General features: G+C 35.8%; 1 protein-coding gene across 1 annotated transcript in view; it reads left to right on the plus strand.

The window, feature by feature from the left end:
- EP400 (E1A binding protein p400) overlaps positions 1–15,926 on the plus strand; it is a 139,620-nt gene that overhangs the window by 112,018 nt on the left and 11,676 nt on the right. The window contains 15 exon segments of the mRNA XM_074299919.1: positions 1,401–1,559; positions 1,786–1,869; positions 2,407–2,535; positions 2,935–2,979; positions 3,069–3,222; positions 3,673–3,914; positions 4,070–4,243; positions 7,317–7,453; positions 7,632–7,688; positions 8,101–8,179; positions 8,320–8,634; positions 13,062–13,107; positions 13,196–13,305; positions 14,987–15,191; positions 15,310–15,506. Of these exon segments, the coding sequence (XP_074156020.1) occupies positions 1,401–1,559; positions 1,786–1,869; positions 2,407–2,535; positions 2,935–2,979; positions 3,069–3,222; positions 3,673–3,914; positions 4,070–4,243; positions 7,317–7,453; positions 7,632–7,688; positions 8,101–8,179; positions 8,320–8,634; positions 13,062–13,107; positions 13,196–13,305; positions 14,987–15,191; positions 15,310–15,506 (2,133 nt within the window).

Below are 15,926 nucleotides of genomic sequence, written 5' to 3' on the forward strand. Positions count from 1 at the left end.
TGAACTTGGGTCCTCCTGATTTCAGGGCTGGTGCTCTATCTGCTGCACCAACTAGCTGCTCCTCAGTTCTTTTTTAAAATGAACTCAGTGCATATCTAGAATGTTAGTGCTAGAACAGAACCTTCAAGATCAATTAAACAAATCTCATTTTATAGCTTAGTAATCATAGGCCCAGACATTGGGAAGGACTTGCCCCCAAATCCCATAGCTTGGGCAGAACCAAAATTGCAAACTGATTCTCCTTTTCCTATTTCTATTCCTATTCCTATTTCTATTTTCCTGTTCTTATTTTTATTCTATTTTTCCTATTCCTTTTCATTCTTATATTGTTGAGGTGTATTTGAGTCTGTTACCTTCTATTGATTTCTTTATCTAAAGCCCCATCTTTCCTTCCTTTGAAACATTCATTCCTAGGCCTCTCCCCTTACTCTACTGACTCATGCTTAATTAGTTGCAATATTTTCTCATGCTCTGGGATTTTTGCTTTCGACTCAAGTTATTCTTCAAACTATTACTGTAACCATCTTTCCAAGATGTGAATTTCATCTTGTGGCTCTGTGGTAGTCTATAATATCTCCTGCTCTACTAGGATAAATTGCATGGCTGATTAAACTCACACTCTGAAATTTGGTCCTTCCAGGCAGTTTTGTAACCTTTAGTGTCCCTAAAGTTGCCCTTTTTCTGTATCCTGAGATTTTATCTAAACTGCCACCACAAACCCTTCAGTCTTTCCTGAGAAGATGTTGGAAGTGTGGGAAACACTGGGATGGATTAAAAGGGCCTGAGGTTCAGTCCGGGTTGCATTGCTTATTGCCTCAATGGCCTGTGGCCAGCCATTTCTCTTCTCTGGGCCTTTAGATTTTTTATTTATAAAATGAAAAGTTTGGACTGGATGACTTCTCAGGTACTTCTCCCTCCCATTGTCCTTAGAACATTTATGTTCATTCCCAACTCAAAGTCTTTCATATCTTTCTTGTCCTGTTCACTTGTTTTCTACTCATGGCTGCTTTTGAGCCATGACCTCAGTTTGTCAAACATGCTCTTGAATGTACTTTTGTCATGGATGGGAGGGTAAACCAGAAAACTTCTAAGAACTGTTTCACTCTTCACTTGTCTGGATCATTCTTTTTAGATAAATTCTTTTAGTTTGTCATCAGAATCTTTTATGTATATTTTATGTATTTTCTCCCTAAATAAGTTGTAAGAAATAGAGCTGTAAACTTTTTTGTATAGTGCTACATAGACAAATATTTATTTTGTGGAAGTGTCAGTGCAGAAAGGGGGTAGAGGACTGTGCTTTAAATGGAATAAAATGTGGAATAAAACATTTTTAGAAACTTTTCTTTTTATTATTCTTTTAAAAATATGTAAAATTTTACTTGAAAATGTATTTTCTCAAGGCTCTTAAGAGTATTGAATATTTGGAGGATGACACCCCAAAATATGAAGAAACAACAGTGATTGAAACAAGTGCTGATATTCTGTCATCAGAATTAGATGATCCAAGAGTTAATGAAGAACCTTCACAATTAGAAGAATTAGCTGACTTCATGGAACAGGTGCTGCGATTTTTAAAAATTCATTTTTCAATTTTTATTTAAAATTTTTTCATTTTAAAAAATTCAAGCTCCATGTGGGTAACAACAATATTTGATTACCACATGGAAAGCTTCAATTTTAATTGGGACATGTACTGTGACTCATTATTTTAAATGTTGGGGTGAGAGACTTGAATTTTATTAACTTCCTACTAATGATCTTTGACATATGTGTATTTTGAAACAGCTCACACCAATTGAGAAGTATGCTTTGAATTATCTTGAATTATTCCATGCTTCCATTGACCAGGAAAAACCAAGGGATATTGAGGTAAAAGAATAGTTTTGTGTGTCTGAGTTTAAAAGGGATATGATTTACATGCAATTTCAAAACAATTAACACAGTACTACTTGAAAAATAATAATAACATTTTAACTTAAGTGCTTTGTTATTTAAGTTTTAAAATAATACATGTTTCCCTCACACCAATCCTCTTACATGAGGAATCTTGGGCTCCATGAAGTTATTTGCATTGCATTATGCAAATAATGAATATAATTGCTGATAGTCTTGTAGAAGCTTTTTAAGCAGAGGGTGAATTTGTATATAACTTTCGTATTGGAGTGAGAGTATGTTTAAGAATAATGTTATGTAGCTTAGATTACAGGTAATAATCAAGTATTATTAGCATCTGTATTGGATAATAAGAGAAGGAGGTTTATATTTAGTTAAAATTGTGAGAAGAAGAGAAAAAGGAAGAAGAAATTTGAAGTGAAGGTGGTAGTACATAATAGAATTTGTGCTTATGATTTTCTGTTGTGAACTAAGATTTTTAGAAGTGTCTTTTCTGGTAAATCCTGTTCATAGGAGGTAGCAATTGCTTCAAAGGAGTGGGAATCCAATAATATGAAACGACTTAAGGAGAGGGATACCACAGCATTGTTAGAGGAAGAGGAAGAATTATTGACGTATACCAGAGAAGATGCCTACAACATGGTAATGTTAGGGTATTCCTAAAGCTCCAGAAAAAAGTGTTTGAGTATCATTGTTGGAAGTGTTTGTAATTGCATACATGGTTGTATTAATTTTTAAAATATTTTTTAAATTTTATGAATATATAAATTTTAATACCAAAAACTATAATAAAGTATAATTTAAAATCAAATATATCTTCCATAAAAAAGATGCGAGTCCATTTCTTAATAAAAACATAAGTAGCCATCTGGGGTGAGATTTTTGTAAAAATCTTACAAATTATTATGAAAAAGAATATTATCTTCCACAATGTGCTTATCATACATATTTTGGATGCAACAATTAAAATCCTTTTTCTTGTTCTTAAGCAAAATGTTAAGTGTTTTTTTAAATCCTTAACATTCACCTTATCCCTTACAGGAATATGTTTATGAAGATACTGATGGACAAACAGAAATTATGCCAGTGAGTCGCTTCATTTAACTTTGTTTTCACTGTTAAGCAGATTTCACATTTATATGACAAATGTAATGGTAAATATTTTCTTTGCACAGCTTTGGACTCCTCCCACTCCTCCTCAAGATGACAATGACATTTATATTGACTCAGTCATGTGTCTGATGTATGAGAACACACCCATCCCTGAATCTAAGCTCCCTCCAGTGTATGTCCGGAAGGAGCGTAAGCGACACAAGACAGATCCCTCTGGTAAATGGGGCCATGACAATTACTAGATGGACTTACCAACATCAACTGTTTGGTGATCTGAGCTGTATCTAGTCTTAGGAAAGTGTACCATATTACTTGCTGGTTGGAGGATCTAGTTATTTGGCTCATGCCAAATAACTTGGCTATTAAAAGGAAGCTATTAGCTATATTCAACAATTTTTGCTCTTTTGTTTAAGCTATATTTGAGGTAAAAAATTAAAATGAAACTTAACTAAATCCTCCAAATGTGATTTACAGGGCATGTGAGTTCATATGTATCATTAAGCCTTTTTGCACTGGCGGGGAGAGGGCACACATTTTTATGGGGTCTGACTAGCATAGCACTTTGTAGATATTGCTCTTTGCCCAGTAATATGTATTTTTCCTTTGCTCATTGTGATCACTTTCACCAGTTTCCTATTCTTATTAAAGAAAACATCTCTTTCTTAGCTGTTGGTCGGAAGAAGAAGCAGCGGCATGGGGAGGCTGTCATTCCTCCTCGATCCCTCTTTGACCGGGCAACTCCAGGGATGTTGAAAATGCGGCGAGAGGGCAAAGAGCAGAAGAAGAACATTCTTTTGAAGCAGCAGACCCAGTTTGCCAAACCTTTGCCAACTTTTGTCAAACCAACAGCAGAGACTGGTCAGGACAACCCAGAGTGGCTCATCAGTGAAGACTGGGCATTGCTGCAGGTGAGACCTTGCAATAATTCTTTCAGTCTGCCTCTCTCTATCCTTGTGCTACTTTATACTTCTGTGATTTTTGTAGTAAGTCTTCTTTAGATTCAGAAAAATAAATTAATTCATACTTTTGTGGACATACTTTAATCTGAAACTTCTCTCCTTAGGCTGTAAAGCAGCTACTTGAGCTTCCTTTAAATCTCACGGTTGTGTCACCAGCGCACACTCCTAATTGGGATCTTGTTAGTGATGTTGTTAATTCCTGCAGCCGAGTTTATCGATCTTCCAAACAGTGCCGAAACCGTTATGAAAATGTCATCATTCCAAGAGAAGAGGGAAAGGTAAGTTTAAGTTCACTTATGCTTTTCCAGAAACTAGGCATAAAAGAATAGTAATTTAGAATTTTTATTGCTAGATCAAATAATTTTCATCAAGCCATTATAAAAATCTGTCATTTGAAGCAAAATTTTCCACCCAGCAGCAAAATTCTATTCTGAAGTCATCGGTGAAGTTATCATATAAACATACTTCATTCCTTCAAGCCTCCTTATTATTTTATTGTTATTTTATGTTTAAGAGAGTGGTGAGTTAAGAGTGGAAAAAAATACTAATCTTGTTAGTTTGGTTGCAGAAGAGATTATTGAACTAGTTGTAGCCAAATTGTTTTATCACTAAACCCTCCCTTAATATAACCCTCCAGTTATAGTGGTTTCAGGGGGACTGAGTTACTTATTATTTCAAGTTTAAAAAAGAATGTTGAAAATTACAGAAATTTACAATACATTTATATTATAGTTAATGGTTTATTAACTTTTAAAAAAAAATGCAGCAGACTAGAACGGGTGTCCTAGTTGAGAAAGGAAGAAGAACTATTTTTTCCCCCTCCAGAAATAACATTACTCTGGTCTCCACTTTGCAATGTTTTCCCTCTCAGGCCCTGTTTGGTTGTCTCTCTCTGTTTTTTCATCTGGCTTTCCTCATGCAACTACCTCTTCCATGCTGCATGACTGCTTGACTCTCTATGGGAGAATCTCAAAACTATACAATACTGGAAAGCATCTGTCTGGCTTTAGTCCATGTCAGTAAAAATGTATTTTGGTGAATGTAGTGGTCTCTCTCTGTCCCATGCCCTATTTGTGGTGATATATATATATATATATATATATATATATATATATATATATATATATATATATATATATATATATATATGAATAAATAAAAATAGGTGGTAGAATCTACATCCACTCTAACCAGATTCTTAGATTCCTTTCAGAATGATTATATCTTTCCATTAGTAACAGGGTACAAAGGCAGGCATTTTTAGAGAGTCCTCCAAAATTTTAGATGATAAATTAATATTTTTTGGGGGGGATAAATTTAGAATTTTCTATTCGTTGAGAAAATTACTTAGTTTCTGTATTCTAAATCTTTTTTTTTTTTTTTTTTTTTTTTTTGAAAATTTTTAATCTCAAAATGAAGCATTTGTTTGCTTCGAACAAAACAAAACTTTCTTCATAATAGCATTATGAGGTACCTTCACAAATGAGACTTCCTGAAGTGCTTTAATGTCTGTGTGTTTTGGAAGCATTAATGGTAATTAGCCATAACCTTAATATAGAAAAAATGAAGCTAAAATGTTTTCTTCTCTTATAGCTGATTTATGAAGCTAATCCAAAGAAAAAGGCAAAAAATATTTATAAGGTATGAAGGTGATATTCTGAATAAATTGGAAAACCTTGTTTTAGAGCTGATGCAAAGAAGCACACATAAAAAACAAACTCAGAATTCTTTTGTTTACAAAAATTTGACCATTCAGAATTTGCTACAGTGCCTTTCATTCCTAGAGCTAAAGGATTTGCTTCTGGGCATTAGAGAACAATTAGTAATCTGTTTAACACCAGCAGGAGGAAACTTCCTGCAGCTCCCTCCATGGTTATTCCATCAGAGTTCAGAATGGTCATGGGAATCAGACTTGGAGAATTAGATTCCAGGTCCCTGGTGTGGCAGAACAGAGCCTACTGGCACCAGAGATATCAAAGTGGAATTCTCACTCCCTCAAAGCCAAAAAAGTACACCTCAACAGGAATTCTTTCACCACTTAGACTTCCTTAACTTTGACTTTGGCATAATTTAATTATCTGGTGTTGTGTGATGCTCTTTCTTTTTTTTTTTTTTTCCTTAATTTTTTATTAAATCATTTTATTTTCAAAACGTATGCATAGATAATTTTCAACATTCACCCTTGCAAAAGCTTATGTTCCAAATTTTTCTCTCCCTTCCTCCTCACCCTTCCCCCATATTTCCACAATTAACATGCTACACACACACACACACACACACACACACACACACACACACACACACACAAATCAGATCAAAAAGGAAAAAAATGAGAAAGAAAACAAAATGCAAGTAAACAACAACAAAAAAAGTAAAGCTACTATGTTGTAATCCACACTCGGTCCCTACAGTCCTTTCTCTGGATGCGGATGGATCTCTCCATGTGATGCTCTTTCAATCTTTTTTTCTTTTTCTTTTTTCACTTTCCTTTTCTCACTGTCTTTCTCTATTGAATTTTGTGTTTTGGAAATGCAATGTATATTGAACTGTAGAACAGTTGTAATTATCTTGTGATATCTTAATCTTGTATGCATATTTTCTGGTTCTAAATTTCCTTTGAGTTATCCTTTTTAATTAAAGGTGTTACTTATGAATAAACTAGCTGCTTATATCTATATATGTACACACATTCTTACAGTCCTTATAAGAATCCTTGATTCTCTCCATTTGGGTTGAGTTCCATTGCCATTGAATTTATTATGATGAGAATTTGTAGAGACAGGACTTCCGAAGTGGGGAGGGCCCCAGATTGGAAATTGGGAGACCTGGTTTTGAGTCTTACCTCTGTTACTGGTTTGCTTGGTGCTTTTGGACAAGTCACTTCCATTCTCTGAGACTCCTTTTCCTCATCTATAAAGTAAGGGTTGGAATAAAATAAATATCTCTTCCAGCTCTAATATTTTGCACTTTTAAGATTTCTTGGGATTTAGAACTTATTGAAAGAGAACTTTATTTTAACAGAATTTGGGTCAAGGGAAAATTTATCTAACATGGTAACTCCAAACTTTTCCTATGGTTGTGCTTTCATTCATCATTGAAAGTTTGACATTACAACATTCTTCTTATTGTAGGATAGAAACTTATTTCCCCTGCTGAATTGATACCTCAATAAGTTTGAACTAATATAAATATCTGGTAGAATTGAGGGAAGTTTGTGAGTATTTAATCTCAAAAAGTTTAATTTAGCTCCATTAGCTTCCAAATGAGCAAACCCTGTTCTTGATGTATGAGGTAATTATAGGTTCTTGCTGATGTTTTAATTTTGATTGGTTCTCATCTCTCTTGTTTCAGAGCAAAAACAATCGTCCTCTTCGTACAAGCCAGATCTATGCTCAAGATGAGAATGCTACCCATACCCAGCTGTACACAAATCACTTTGATTTAATGAAAATGACTGCCGGGAAGAGAAGTCCCCCAATCAAGCCTTTGTATGTTTCTCCAATGCTCATTTTCTGTTAATTTTGCTTGAGGTGTGAGTATAGTGCCTTGTGGTAAATCTTTTTTTATGTAGAGAGTTTAAACATCTCCCTTTCCATCTGACGTTCTTTGGTTTGGAAAAGTTTTATGCTTTCAACATTTCTCTCTTCTCCATTCCATCCATTTTAGACTTGGCATGAATCCTTTCCAGAAGAATCCAAAGCATGCTTCAGTGCTAGCAGAAAGGTATGTGGATGTGCATTTTTGTGCCGACTTGTGACTAGTTATAACCAATTATAAGACTCTTGTAGTAGATTAGGTGAGAGTTATGAAAGTCTGAATTTGAGGTAGTCACATGAATGGAGAGAAGGGGATAGATCTATACCTTTAGTCTTCATCTGGCTTCTGAGCTAATAACCTAACTGCATTCCTTAAAGACTCCATCGGCTATGAAGACTAAACAGTTGATAGTCAGCAATTTGGGAGAGAAAGGGTTTTAGCTGTCAAGATGGTGCTAGGAGAATACAAATACTTAAAGGTAGAGCAGAACAGGAACTATTTTATTTTTTGTTTTTATCTTAGTATATGCAGCTGTTAATATGACATGCAGCAGAGCATGGGTGATTAATAAATCCTACATTATTCCATTTACTTTCAGTGGAATCAACTATGACAAACCCCTGCCTCCAATTCAGGTTGCATCTTTACGTGCTGAGAGAATTGCAAAAGAGAAAAAGGTATACAACAACACTTTAATCACATTTTATATTCTCTAGTTGGAGAAAAAAGCTGTGCCTATCATTGTGTGATAACTCCAGGGAACTATGTTTTTAGTTGGGATTTTTCTCATATCTCTTTTATCTTTTTGCCCTTTTAGGCTTTGGCTGAGCAGCAGAGGGCCCAGCAGCAGACAGGCACCCAGCCCCCACAGCAGCAGCAGCAACAGCAGCAGCAGCAGCAGCCTGGGCAGCAGGGAACAGCTGGACAGCAGGCAGGTCAGGCCCAGCCTCAGGCTCAACCTCCTGGAGTCCAACAACAGCAGCAGCAGCAACAGCAGCAGCAACAGCAACAGCAGCAACAGCAGCAGCAGCAGCAGCAGCAGCAGCAACAGCAACAGCAGCAGCAACAGCAACAACAGCAGCAAACAAAGGTGCAGACTACAATTACCACTGTGGCCAGCACAGCAGTATTGGTGAGAAGGGAGAAGTGTTTAAAAACAAAAATAGACAAACATATGTTTCAAACCAATTGGCATGAACTAAAAAAGAAGTGATTTTTTTAGTGAATTTGTGAATATTTTGAAACTGAAATCACAAAACAAAAGCTCACTCTTTTGTCTTAATGAAAATTACTTTTTTCTGGCATCTTCTTTAGTACTTTATTCACTGTTAATAGGATTTACTAAATAAAGTACAAATATAATATGGGACTGGTGAATCAACCAAGAAAGGGAATATATATCTGACTGAAAAAAAATAACTTGCTATAAACTAAAAGAGGGCTTCTGAGTTCAAGAACCATTTTTCAATTCTTCATTTTAATTTAACAAGCACCCAGTAAATCCCTTGCACCAACTATAATACTCAGTATTGAGGTTACAAAGACAAAAATGGAGGTCCATGCCTTCAAGGAGCTTTTCCTGGGGAGAAATAACTATCCTGATAATTCTACATTACACAAATATATACATATCGCACATGTACACATACATATACACACATATATGAAAGTGGAATTGCCTTGAAATCAGCTCATTGTTGAAAAGAGGGCAAGTCCATCACAGTTGATTGTCATGTAATTCTTGTTGCTGTGTGCAGTGTTCTCTTGGTTCTACTTATTTCACTTACAATCTGTTCATGTAAGTTTCTCCAAGCTTTTCTGAAATCAATTTGCTCATCATTTCTTATAGAACAATAATATTCCATTACATTCATGTACCATAATTTATTCAGCCATTCCCTAACTGAGGGGAGCCATTCAGTTTCCAATTCCTTGCCATTACAAATAAGTCTGCTAAAACATTTTTTGCACATATGTGTTCTTTTCCCTTTTTCATGATCTCTTCGGGGATATAGACCCAGTAGAGACACTGTTGGATCAAAAGGTATGCACAGTTTAATAATAGGGCCAGTCCCTGGACTGGCCTACTGCACACAAAATAAATACAAACCAATTCTAGCCCTGAGATTAGGGGTAAGAATGGAAAATAGCATTGTGGAGAATTGGAAAAGATTGTCAAAAGTTGGCCCTTGAGTTGCTCTTTGAACAGGATTGAAGAGGTCCAAGAGTTGGAAATAAAGGCTAAGTGAAGGCATAGAGGGGGAAGATAATAACCTTGACAAGGCAGAGCAACTTGGTCTATCAGATGTATGAGGTGAGGAAACATGGGTGGGAGTCAGTTTGTAAAGTCCTTTAAATGCCAAAGAGAGGCTTTTTTTTTTTTTTAATCCTAAAAGGTGGAGAGAACCTCAGGAACTCAGAATGACAAAGTCAGACCTGTTTAGAAATATTAGTCAACTAGGGGAAAGATATATTGGAGAAGCTTTAGGCAAGGAGACCAATTAAGACACTCCTATAGTGGGGTAAGAGTTGATGAGGATCTGAATTTGGAATGGTCATATAAATGGAGGGAAGGGGACAGAACTATATTTTCAGTTCTTGTCTGGCTCCTGAACTCTATTCCTTAATTTAAAAAAAAAAAAAAAAAAAAAGCTTCCTTCTAGAAATATGTTCTTGGATGTTCCATATTTGGCATGTCCAAAATAAAACTCAACCCTTTGACCTCAAAACTGCCCCTTTCCCTTTTCTAAATGTGGTGTTTTTGTCAAGGGTACTACCATTTCTCCAGAACCTCTGGTTTACAGCTTCTGACTCATTCCCAACTCTTCCTTCTTATTTGCCTCTCATCTTCAGACCTGTTGATTGCACCTGTGCAACTGCTCCAAGAGCTATATTAGGCACATAAAGTTTATTTATTTATTTAGTTTTTGTTTTTATTTTTTTGCTGAGGCAATTGCAGTTAGGTGACTTGCCCAGGGTCACACAGCTAGGAAGTATATCAGGCCAAATTTGAATTCAGGGCTGGTGCTCTATCCACTGCGCCACTTAGCTGTCCCAGGCACATATAGTTTAGATCATGCTATATTCAGGCAGATTGATAGTTGTATAATAGTGATTTTTACTTTTGTGTCAGCATGTGGGTTCATGCCCTTTGGCCTAGACTATTGTGGTAGTCTCATCCTCCTGGCCCTTATTCTCTCTCCTCTCCCAAATAAATACTCAGATTTGATCATATTCCCTCCTGTTGAATGAGCTCCAGTGGCTGTCAATTAGTCCTATGATAAAAGAATGTGGACATTTAAAGTCCTTTAGAGTCCAGTGCTAGCCTTTCTTTGAAGAGATTCTTTCCTCTCCACTTCATCTGCTTCTCTTACTTAGATGGAACTGTTTTTAGTCCTCCCCTTCACTGCATAATCCTTTGCTACTTTCTAAACAAAGCAAAGTCCACTTTTTCTGTTCTGAATTGTAGGAGTTCTCTTCCTGGATTTTGATTCAGTCTAGCATACAAATTACTTTAGGTTCATTATGTATAGATTCTTGTTTATAATGATGTATATACATGTTTTTCTCTAGTAAAGTAACTTGAGGGTAGAGATTGTTTCATTTTTGTCTTTGTATCTGTGGTGACTTGCACACAGTAGATATGACTACTGAAAGAGTTGTTGTGGGGGGAAAAAGTTGTTGTGAAGGTAGAATCAGTTCTCAAGATAGTTGCCTGTCCTTTTCCTTTTATCTTAGTCCTTTTATATAATCTGTATCTCTTAATAAAGGAAAACCAAAAAGTGGCTATTCTTCAATCAAAACAGGATCTGTTGGGTTTTTTCCTGCCTTTTTTTTTTTTAGTGTTATTTTATTTTGCACCAAACAAATTAAATCTAATGGTTCCCTTTTTATGTTTGTATTTAGTAGCTCCATAAACTTTCTACTTAGGCCATCTGGGTAACTTGTTGGATGTAGTTCTTTAAATAAGGTTTTAAGTTACATTGTTTTTTTCTTATGAACAATTCTAACTTTTTAGGATTAATCAAAGATGAAGATTGATACTCCAATAGTTCTTGTATTTTATCTAATGGCAAATAAGAGACTCACTGATCTAGGGTATTGAGCTACTTTGTGGTACCACAGCCAAGGTCAAACTCCATAAAGCAAAAATATTAGTGAGAAGTTTCTGGACTGTCCAGTTTTTATGTCATAGAATTTTAGTATAATGACTGCTAGAAAAGACAGGTCTGGTCTGAAGAATGACCTATCCTAAAGTATACTTTCTTTTCAATCAATTAGCATTTGGATTTATAAGGGACAAATGTAGTAAAGAAAACAGGGATATATTGTGCTTGTCCTTGTTTTTCATTTTTAATCTCTTGAAACTTGAGTTTGTAGTTTTAATGAATATTTTTGGCAGATTTCTGGTAGAGATGATTAAAATCTCTAAGTTGAAGAACTCGAAAGCTCATTGACTCATCAGTGGGGAAAAAAACTAAAGCAATGAAAATCTTACATCTTCTACCAATTCACTTGCATTTATATATAGCTCATAGTCAGATAACATTTATATAGTGATCATTATGTTGACATAGACTTTAAAAAGTATTTTGTTGTAGAGGATTATTCTTCTGGAACCCAGCTGCTGCTTCTGTTTTTTCTATTACTACTTCTACTACTATTTTTTCTTCTTACCTCTCCCCTTCCCAAGACAACAAGCTTTTTTTACAGGTTTTACATGCACAATCATTTGAAACATGTTTCCCTATTAGTCGTATTGTGAAAGAAAAAATCAGAACATAAGGGAAAAACCATAAGAAACAACCAAAAAAATAAGTATGCTTCAATTCTCATTCAGTCTCCATAGTTCTTTCTCTGGATGTAGATGGCATTTTTATTATATTGAAATTGTCATGGCTCACTGTATTGCTGAGAAGAGCCAAGTCTGTTGTAGTTGATTATCACAGTCTTGCAGTTAATGTCTGCAATATTCTCCTGCTTCTGAAACCGTAGTTTGACCTCATATGAGGTCTTGTAGCTAAATGTAAGGGGTTGTGAAATTATGATTCACTATCAGTAAATGTTATAGTTATATACCTATAGTTATATACCCTTGCCCAGGGTCATACAGCTAGGAAATGTTAAGTGTCTGAGACCAGATTTGAACTCGGGTCCTCTTGAATTCAAGGCTGGTGCTCTATCCACTGTACCACCTAGCTGCCCAGAGTAAAACTTCTTAATCTAAGATGTACAAACTTCATGGGGCCAAAGAGTCTTATGGATAGATTTCTGGGAGTCCATGAACTCTTTTAGGAAGAAAATGACATTTTTTCCTCCTACAATCTGATTCTTGACAGAGGTTTGACTCAAGACTTCTCCAAACTGACTTCCAGTGGAGACTAGGACACAAACTTGATTACTAAATTCTATGCTAGAGATTCACTGTTGTAAACCATGCAAGAGCAACATCACTTTCATATGACAAATGCATTTGTATTTGAGAAACTAAAAATTTTTTCAGCTGTAAAACTAATAGCTTAAAAATTTTAAGTCACTTGATTCTTCTTTCTAAAACAGGCTGGAACAATTAAAACATCAGCCACTGGGACAAGCATGTCAACTGGTAAGAAGCATTGAAATGAGTAAGTTTTACATATTTTCTTTAAATGCCAGTTTTACATATTTTCCTTAAACACTTATTTTCTTTGCAGGTACAGTTAGCGGAAATGTTATAGTGAACACAATAGCTGGAGTCCCTGCTGCCACCTTTCAGTCCATTAACAAGCGTATTGCTTCACCAGTTGTACCTGGAAATTTAACAGTGAGTTAATTCCCAATCTGTTGATGCTAAAATATTATTGAAGACCTTTGGTGTTTCTAACATCAAATCAACAGCTGGGGGAAAAAGCAGCCCTTGGGTCTTTTCTAGTTATGGATAGGAGACTCACTGATGTAGTATGCTGAGCTATGCAAATACAGAAAGTTGCTGAGAAGTCTTTTGCTGGGTACCCTCTGGAGAGAAATAGAAATTATTGTTCTTTCATTACTCATTGGGGTAACAGTGAAAAGAACATTGAACCAACTCTAGGCCTAGTCTGACCACATATTGGCAAATCACTGACACTTTGTGAGATAGGAATCCCTTTCTTTTCTCCCAGGATAGCTGTGAAAATCACATGTGATGCAAAAGGGGGATGCATTTTGAAACATTGATATAATACCTAACCATTATTAAGATTATCAAGAGTAGCTTTTCTCTTAAAAGTTACTTATTGTAGGAAGAGGAAGGGTATGTGAAGATCCCTATCAGGTTCTAGTTAGTAACTATTAACTAGTTAGTACTAGTTAGAAATCTCTCTCTCCTTACATCCTCTTCACTTTCATTTCATCCCTACGTCAGCACAGGCACAAACTGAAATTTAAAATTCTCTGAATCTCTCCAGTCATAGAATATGGGAAATACCCCAGGGTGTTGAGTGGAATATTATCTTCAGGTTTAATGAGAGGTTGGAAAGTCAGCATTCCGGGAGGAAACATTTGAATCAATATCTTTTTAGGAGGGAGGTAAAATGAAATTTCTAGGGAACAGTAAAGTTACTCTTGTCTACTAAGATAGTTTCATAGTCCCAAGTATTTTAAATTACTTGTTAAAAATTGTTTTTCTCATATATGACATAATGCTAAAGTTGCTGAGAATTAACCCAATCCAGAAGATGTCTTTTGATGAAGATGTTGTTCGTTCTTAGTTTTTATGCTCTGCAGTAAAAAAGATCCAGTGAAGACAGGAGCTCCAGGAAAGAAGACTACTTTGTACACAGTGGCACTTAATAAATGTTTGTTGAATTGAACAGTGTTTATGAGCCAGGCTTGTGAGAACAGGAGTACTGTGAGAGCATGGCCAGTGCTTTGATTGATACCTGAGGAATTCATTGCAGGGATCTAGAAACAGGGCAAGAAACAAGGAAAAAATGATCATACATTACATCACAGAGAAGACAGTTCATAATGTGTGAAAACACCAAATATAATTTAAATAGTTATTATGTTAGGCAAGAAGACATATTCAGAGAATAGACACAATTTCCTGATGTTCAGTGGAAAAAAAGGTCTTCCAGGTGGAGACATGAAAGTGAGATGGGTCTTATGTTGTCAGCTTGAGTGTTCTCGTCTTAATGTAGGAAATGAATTATTTCTTTAGCTGAGTTGGAATTCTGTAATGAAGCATTATGTGATAAGTTTGAATACAGCCATCTGTATTTTGTTGTATCCATAATATGACATAGTTTTAGTTTGTTAGAAATTGCAGCTGTAAAATCTAAGTATACTAATTTATATTTGCATAATATTTTGCTTTTAAAAGAACTCTTTCATTTATTTTTCTTCCTTCTTGTTTTTTAAAAGCTTTGTACTTTATCTTTTTCTTTGAAAATTCCTTTTGAGCTTCAGAGAGCTTTCAGGTTGTCTGAATAAAATTGACATTTTTGCCTTTCAACCGTTTTTAGACTACAGGCAGTGCGTCTCCTGCTCAAGTGGTTCATGCACAGCCTCGGACCGTTGCCACACCTGCTGCATCTACTGAACTGGTCTCTCTGGCGTCCACCCAAGGGGTTCGTGCTGTCACTTCTGTGACTGCTTCTGCTGTGGTCACCACCAACCTGACTCCTGTGCAGGCTCAGACTAGGTCTTTAGTGACTCAGGTGACTCAAGGTAAAAGTTTGATTCCCTTTTCATCTTTTGGTAGTCATGTTATTAAAGTTCTTACTCATATCTGAACATGGGATAATAAGGAAGATATAGCCCTTTAATGAAAGAAACATCTTTGCAGCCACAGGGGTTCAGCTTCCCGGCAAAACAATCACCCCAGCCCATTTCCAGCTTCTCAGACAACAGCAGCAGCAGCAGCAGCAGCAGCAACAGCAGCAGCAGCAGCAGCAGCAGCAAGCAGCCCAAGTGCAAGTACCACAGATCCAGAGCCAAGCCCAGTCCCCTGCCCAGATGAAAGCTGTGGGGAAGTTAACACCGGTGAGAAGTGTGCTCCTGAGAACTAACATTAGGAAACTTTATTTTAGGCATAACTAACATATAAAAACAAAAACTCTAGTAGCTGGGTCATCCAAAATCTGTTCTTGCATCATAAAAACTTAACAATTTAGAGGTGCAAAACTATTTTGTGCTGTCTTTAAATGAGAATGTTTTACATGTAAATGCTGACTTTCTGCATCTTGATTTTTATGGGATGTTACAGTACCTTACCACTGATGACCTTTGGCAGCAGACAGAAATGGGGAGGGAACGAATTGCAAAATTTTTTGTATTAAATAGTTCTTCCTCTTGAAGACATAAGAACTTTTCAATTAAATAGCTCTTGATATAGTCTGTTTTTATATCACTTATATTTCACAATATATTTTTCCTCCTATCTTTCCCAGAATATTTCTTATA

Source organism: Sminthopsis crassicaudata, chromosome 1 (assembly GCF_048593235.1).
Source record: "Sminthopsis crassicaudata isolate SCR6 chromosome 1, ASM4859323v1, whole genome shotgun sequence".
Taxonomy (NCBI): Eukaryota; Metazoa; Chordata; class Mammalia; order Dasyuromorphia; family Dasyuridae; genus Sminthopsis; species Sminthopsis crassicaudata.